At 66.4% G+C, this 6798-nt stretch overlaps 1 protein-coding gene across 3 annotated transcripts; it reads left to right on the top strand.

Annotated features, from left to right (window-relative positions):
* Nucleotides 1–164: 164 nt before the first annotated feature.
* N4bp3 (NEDD4 binding protein 3) lies at nucleotides 165–6488 on the top strand. 3 transcript variants are annotated; one of them, XM_005376043.2, is made up of 5 exons: nucleotides 165–370; nucleotides 3868–4218; nucleotides 4434–4955; nucleotides 5274–5525; nucleotides 5597–6488. In XM_005376043.2, exons 2-5 carry the CDS (start codon nucleotides 3898–3900, stop codon nucleotides 6122–6124), a joined length of 1623 nt encoding a protein of 540 aa, XP_005376100.1. In that variant the 5' UTR covers nucleotides 165–370; nucleotides 3868–3897; the 3' UTR covers nucleotides 6125–6488. The 3 variants fall into 3 exon arrangements, with proteins under 3 accessions (XP_005376100.1, XP_005376099.1, XP_013363535.1); XM_005376042.2 differs by having other exon boundaries at nucleotides 165–399; XM_013508081.1 differs by lacking the exon at nucleotides 165–370 and having other exon boundaries at nucleotides 3498–4218.
* Nucleotides 6489–6798: the final 310 nt, after the last annotated feature.

The following is a 6798-nucleotide window of genomic DNA, read 5'->3' as shown; positions in this document are numbered from 1 at the left end:
CGTTTCCGTCCCGGCCACGCTTTTGGCCACCGGGAGGGCCAGGTGGGAGCCAGGCCTGGCCGAGTTCGGAAGGAGGACGGGGCATCCCCGCCCCGCCGCGCCCAGCGACGCCGGCTGGGCCGGGCGGTCCGGCGGCCAGGTGTCAGCCTCCTGCCGGCCGGCGCCTCCGCCGCCCGGCGCGTGTGGGTGTGTGCGAGACTGCGAGCGGTGTCGCCAGCCCGCCCCGCCGCCTCTGCCAGGCTCAGGTCCCGTGCCAGCCGGGGTCCACTGCCCGTTCTGAGCCTGCGGGCAGGCCGGAGGGATCCCAGGCCGAGGAGACGTCTGTCCAAGCAGCCTGGCCGTGGAAGCTCTTGGGAGGAACAGGAGGCAGGTCGGGCGGCGGCAGCATGCCGGCGGAAGGTGACCCCTGGTCGGCAGAGCAGGCGCAGCAGAGAGGGCTGGGCTCCTGGGGGGGGGGCCTGGGACAGCTCTTTCCTCCTGCCTCAGTTTCCTACCTGTAAAATGGGAAGAATCGTCACCGTCCTGCCCGCCCCTGCTGGCGGCTGGGAGGTGATATGGGGCACGCAGGGGTGCTGTGCAGCTGTGAGTGACCGCGGAGTGGCAGAGCCCCTCCCGCAGAGGCTTTGGCTTTCCCGCGGCACAGTGGGGACCCGGTAGCCAGCCCCTCCCCTCCCCCGCCCGTGCCCTGCGTCCACTGCCCCTCCTTGGGAGCTGGGACATTCCGGTCTCATTCCTGGGGCAGCTGCAGACACACCCTCACAGGGCCGACCCTCCAGCAGGTGCTGGACCCTCCCCGGGGACCAGGGCTCAGGAGCTGCTAACTGCAGCTAAGGCTGGTAGGACTTCTGCCCACGTGGGGCGGGGTGTCCCACCGCAGAGGAGGTATGGGTGGGGTCGGGGGTGGGTCCGAACCTGGGGTGCCTCTACACTTTCTCCCCTCGGGCTCAGGCTTTCTCCCCCTGGGCCTCAGTTTCCTCCCCCGGTGTCTTCTGTGCATGTTTTAGAGAGGAAGTGGAGCCCAGATCTGGCCCTGGGGACCCTCCCCGTGTGTCCGCTTTTCCGCTGCTTGGTGACCACGGCACGTTTGTTCTCGGGTCTCCACCAAGATCGGGCCATAAGGAACGCTTCTGTGTGGTCAGGGCTGATCTCGGGGCAGAGGCAGAGGCGCAGGGGAGAGGACCCTGCTGGGTCGCTGGGGACGGTGGGTTTTGCCCCCGACAGGCACCTGGCTGTGGGCTCGGAAGCACAGCGCCTGGCCCTGGGAGGAGCCCCTGCTCCCTGCCCTGCCTGCCCTCTCTGTTGTGGAATCCCAGGGAGGCTGCCTGGCACTTGCTCTCCCGCCTGCTTGCTCCCTCCCCAAATCCTATCCACCTCAGCTGCACAGCTGCCTGGGCCTGAGCTGAAGCTACAGGGCTTCCGAGCAACGGAAGGAAGGAATGCATGTGTGTGCTGGGGGAGGGGCTCCTTGGGGAAAGGGATTGTCTGTCCCCAGACTGAGACCTGGGCCTCGAGGGGCCTCAGCCCTGCTGGGGGAGCTGACAGTACTGTCGGGATTCACTTAGAAAGGGCGCGGGGTGCCCTTGTGCCTGACTGCACGGCTGGCTGACTGCTGTTGGACATGACTGTCCTCACCATGTCCTCTAAAATAGGTTTCTCTGTGCTACTGGGTGGGGCATACACGTGACAGTGTTTTCCAGCTGTGGTCGCTTGCAGTGCTGTGCCCCAAGAGCTGCCGCAGCTGCGGTGGACCCGAGACACTTGGTGGGAAAGGGAGAGACTCTCAGATTCTCTCTCCTGAGACCGGAAGTGAGCATCTGCGGGGAAGCAGAAGAGGGAGTGTTTGGGGTGAGGTGGGTGTACCTGGCCTTGCTGCCAGCATCTCCGCCCCCTGGCTACAGAGGGCTTAGCACAGCCCTCTCACACAGCGGCCTCATGTGGAAGGCAGGGCAGGAGAGGAGACTGAAGCAGGGCAGAGGGGGCTGGCTGGAGGCCAGGTTCTCCAAGAAGCAGTAACAGCAGCGCTCTTCCGACAGTGCTGTGTCCCCGGTGGGCTTGTGGCAGAGGGTGTCGGGTAGGGAGGCAGGGTGATGCCATCCAGTTCTTTGGCTGTGGGTGACTTCCAGGGCCCCCGGGAGACATTTGGCAGCCATGGTGTTGGGATCCCAGGCATCCTCACCTAGGCTAGTTCTGTGACCTTGGGCAAGTCACTGCACCTTTCCAAGCCCCAGGGAACCTAAAAGGGGGGAAGCAACTGTGTCACAGAACTCAGCAGGCCCCTTACTCAGCGCCGCCTTGCAGCAGAGCCTAGTACTTGTGATGCCTTCCTAGGGAAGTCCCCAAGCCCTGTGGCCTGTGATGACCCCAGAAAGGTTTGACCCTGTCCACATGAGGCTGTGATGCCCTGTGTCGGCTCAGATGTGCTGCCCCCCTCGGGGCTGGGGCCGGGCTGGCTGGGCAGAGGCTCCTTTCGCCTGCGGTGTGGTTGAGGGCCACAGTGTGAGGAGGGGGCAGGGCCCACCTGCCCTCCTCCTCCCAGAGAGCTTTGTCTGTGACAAACACAAAACCTGGAAGTGGCTGAGGAAGATGGAGCCTCCTAAGGACCATTGTCTGGGCTGGAGGGGAGTGGGTGTCCCGGAAGCATGGGGGGGGGTGTCAGCCTGTCTGCTGGGCATCTGTGCAGTAACAGGAAGAGCTGCGTGAGAGGGAGGCAGGAAAGGTGGGTCCTTGCAGGTCATTTGCACCCACTGTGTGCGGGCGCTGGGCTGGGCATGTGTTCTAACAGCACCCTGTGAGTGCTGGGCCCGGCACAGGTGGGGACAGCGGGGACAGAGCGTAGCTTCAGCCAGCCTGTGTGGACCCCGGGTGCAGGCCAGCCCGGTGCTTGTGCCGTTATCTCATCCCACCCTGCCGTCACCCCTGTGTGATAAGAGCCATCTTTGCCATTGTCTGAGAGGAAGCCAGAGGCTCAGGCCATGGCCAAGGTCACACAGCCCTGGGCTCCTCTGGCCAGGTCGCGCCTGGTGTGGAACAGCAGCGGCCAGCAGGGGCCCGGCTGCCCCTTCCCGCTGCCTCCCAGCACTGCTCAGACCTGCACACCTGTTCCGGAAGCTGTGGCCATTGTTCCCCCTGGGCCCTTCCTGTTTGTAAGGCCGTCCTTCCTCCTGAGCCTTCCTTTGTGTCCTCCCGGGATCCCCTGCCGCACCCACGCCAGATGTTTCCCTTGGGGAGTTCTGACCCTGGCAGAAAAGGGGCTGAGCGGGTGGATAGAGTCCCTGAGGCCCTGGTTTACTGAGCTTCCTCCCCACCTGCAAGTGGAGGGGGAGCCCAGCAGGAGAGTGACCAAGGCCGGGGTCAGGCAGAACCTGAGTGTGTCCTCCTCCATCTTGGCTGGCCCAGTTCCAGGCGGCAGGCTGGGTTCTGGGAACCAGGCTCAGTTCTGGGAACCAGGCTCGGTCCAGGGAGGCAGGCCAGGTTCTGGGAACCAGGCTCAGTTCTGGGAACCAGGCTCCCTCCAGGGAGGCAGGCCAGGTTCTGGGAACCAGGCTCGGTCCAGGGAGGCAGGCTGGGTTCTGGGTAAGGACCCGCCCCTCTCCACCAGGCTCTCAGGCTCCCAGCTGGAGGTGACTTGGTGCCCCAGCTGATGCCGTCTCCTCCTCCTTAGACTTATCCCAGCAGACATCCAGTGGGTGGGTGGCTTTGAAGCCTTTATCCGTTTTTCTTGCCAGCCTAGGAATTCTGTCCTGCGAGTCCTTTGGGTACCCACCCACAACTGTCTTTTGGGCCTCCCCACGTGCGGCTGGCGAGTGACAGGTTTAGGGACTTGAGCTGGGCAACAGACGCCCCCTAATGGATCCTCTCAACTCCCAGAGGCAGCTGCCTGTGCCCTGCTAGAACTTCATGGCCACAGGCCCAGGCCCTGCTGGCATTGCCATGGGCAGCGTGGGCAGCCTGTTGGAGCGGCAGGACTTCTCCCCTGAAGAGCTCCGAGCGGCCCTCGCCGGATCCCGGGGCTCCCGCCAGCCTGATGGGCTCCTCCGGAAGGGATTAGGCCAGCGTGAGCTCCTCAGCTACCTGCACCTCCCCAAGAAGGACGGCAAGACCACCAAGCGGGCGCCTCGGAACGAGCCTGCTGACTACGCCACGCTGTACTACCGGGAGCACCCACGGGCCGGGGACTTCAGCAAGACCTCGCTGCCGGAGCGGGGGCGCTTTGACAAGGTGCGCCTCTGCCCCTCCTGTTAAGTGATGGGGGGGGTGCTGCGGTCTCCTTGGAGACGCTGATGCCAGGATGGGTGAGGATGGGAAGGGCGGCTGCTGGGGCGTGGCCCGCCTCCGGGAGCCTGGGCCTCAGAGGACTCCCCAGGGACTGCGGGAGCTCCAGGAGGGTAAGCAGAGGCCAGCGCGGGGTCTCATGTCCGCTCTCTCCCCGGCAGTGCCGCATCCGCCCATCGGTGTTCAAGCCTGCAGGGGCCCCCGGGAAAGGCTTCCTGTCCATGCAGAGCCTGGCGGCCCACAAGGGCCAGAAACTGTGGCGCAGCAATGGTAGTCTGCACACGCTGGCCTGCCACCCGCCCCTGAGCCCCGGGCCCCGCGCCAGCCAGGCCCGCGCGCAGCTGCTGCACGCCCTCAGCCTGGATGAGGGGCGCCCGGAGCCCGAGCCCAGCCTGTCGGACTCCTCCAGTGGGGGCAGCTTTGGCTGCAGTCCTGGCACTGGGCCCAGCCCCTTCAGCTCCTCCCTGGGGCACATTAACCACCTGGGGGGTTCCCTGGACCGGGCCCCAAGGAGCCCCAAGGAGGCCGGGCCTCTGGCCCTGCTGAGCTGCCTGCCTGAGCCACCACCGCCCTACGAGCTGTCCTGCCCCACTGCTGAGGAGGTGGTGGCCATGCTGCCGGAGACCTGCGAGGCGCTCAAGAGGGACCTCGGTGACCCGGAGGGCGCCAGCCCCTTCACACAGGTGAGGGCTCCCCAGCTGCGGCATGTGGCCTCAGGTGTGAGAAAGTGAGCGGGAGAGCCCAGCTTGTGCCCCCACCGGCGGGATGCCACGCCCCCGGGGCGTGCCTGGGGGAGTGGGCGGGGCCAGCACTGCGGACTCCTCCGGAGAGCATCCTGGCTTTGGGTGCGTGCCGGGCAGGGCGCTGGGCCCTGGGCTCTGTGGCCCGTAGTGTGGATGCCAAGATAGTGTCGTCTGGAGTGCCCCGGGTGATGAGCTGGGGATGCAGGCAGATTGCGTGGGGCCACTGGTGTGTAAGTCTGGGCGGCCTGTTCTGCGCAGGTGCTCGAGGAGCGCCAGCGGCTGTGGCTGTGCGAGCTGAAGCGCTTGTACGTGGAGCGGCTGCACGAGGTGGCGCAGAAGGCCGAGCGCAGCGAGCGCAGCCTGCAGCTGCAGCTGTTCATGGCCCAGCAGGAGCAGCGGCGCCTGCGCAAGGAGCTGCGCGCTCAGCAGGGCCTGGGGCCCGAGCGGCCCCCGGGGTCCCTGCCGGAGGCCGACCCCAGCACCCGACCGGAGGAAGAAGCCCGATGGGAGGTGAGCACCCCTCCGCTTACCCCCCAACCCTGCTTTGCGGGGCGTGCCTTCACCCCGTCCTGCTCCCCCAGGTGTGCCAGAAGACGGCGGAGATTAGCCTGTTGAAGCAGCAGCTGCGGGAGGCCCAGGCCGAGCTGGCGCAGAAGCTGGCTGAGATCTTCAGTCTGAAGACGCAGCTGCGCGGTAGCCGGGCTCAGGCCCAGGCCCAAGACGTGGAGCTGGCCCGGTTGCGCGAGGCCGTGCGCAGCCTGCAGGAGCAGGCCCCTCGGGAGGATGCCCCCGGTAGCTGCGAGACCGACGACTGCAAGAGCCGGGGACTGCGGGGAGAGGCGGGAGGCGGCGAGGGCGGGGACGGCGCCGAGCAGCTGCGGGCAGAGCTGCTGCAGGAGCGGCTCCGGGGCCAGGAGCAGGCGCTGCGCTTCGAGCAGGAGCGGCGGACTTGGCAGGAGGAGAAGGAGCGGGTGCTGCGCTACCAGCGGGAGATCCAGGGGGGCTACATGGACATGTACCGCCGCAACCAGGCCCTGGAGCAGGAGCTGCGGACGCTGCGGGAGCCCCCCGCGCCCTGGAGTCCTCGGCTGGAGTCCTCCAAGATCTGAGGCCAGGAGAGCGAGCTGACAGCAGACACTGTCAGGGTGCCCGGAGAGGGCTGGCTCCGTCCTGCCACTGGTGGGGCAGAAGCCAGCCCAGCGACGAGGGTCTGCAGGAGGAGGGCTGGAGAGGGTGCTGGCTGCAGGAGCCAGGGCAAAGCCCTCAGGGCAGAGGACCACCCTGGTGGGGCCGGTGCTGCTCCCTGCGGTGGGCGTGGCCCGGGAAGGAGGGCGGAGAATGCAGAGCCCCGGGATGCAGAAGGGCAGGTGAGGTTGGGAAGCCCCTGACCCGGGCTGAGGCCTTACTCGGTGGAAGGAGGCTCAGACCAGAGCACTGGCCTCCTGCAGAATAAAAGTGCGTTTTCTATGAGGACGCCTGGCGGTGCGTGCGCCTGTCCCTGCCTGAGTCCAGCGGGTCTCTGGCTGTGGCCGGGCCGCCGACCTGGGCCGTGAGTGTGCCCCGTGCCTGCGCAGCTGCCGGCCTTGTGTGCTGGGGAGTGGAAGAACCTTGTCCTTGCTCCTGTACTGCACAGCGCCTCAGCCTCCGTGTGGGCTGAAATTCCCTTTTTGCAGCACCAGTGGAGTTTCCAAAAGGAACAGGACAGGAGAATCCCAGGAAAACAAAAGGGCAAGTCAGCCACAACGTTGCAAGACATGGAATGTTCTTTGGTGGCAAGTCGGCC

Source organism: Chinchilla lanigera, unplaced genomic scaffold (assembly GCF_000276665.1).
Source record: "Chinchilla lanigera isolate Chin_1 unplaced genomic scaffold, ChiLan1.0 scaffold00007, whole genome shotgun sequence".
In the NCBI taxonomy this organism is placed as follows: domain Eukaryota; kingdom Metazoa; phylum Chordata; class Mammalia; order Rodentia; family Chinchillidae; genus Chinchilla; species Chinchilla lanigera.
The sequence above is the reverse complement of the archived record's forward strand: the minus strand, read 5'-3'. Positions and strand labels throughout refer to the sequence as shown.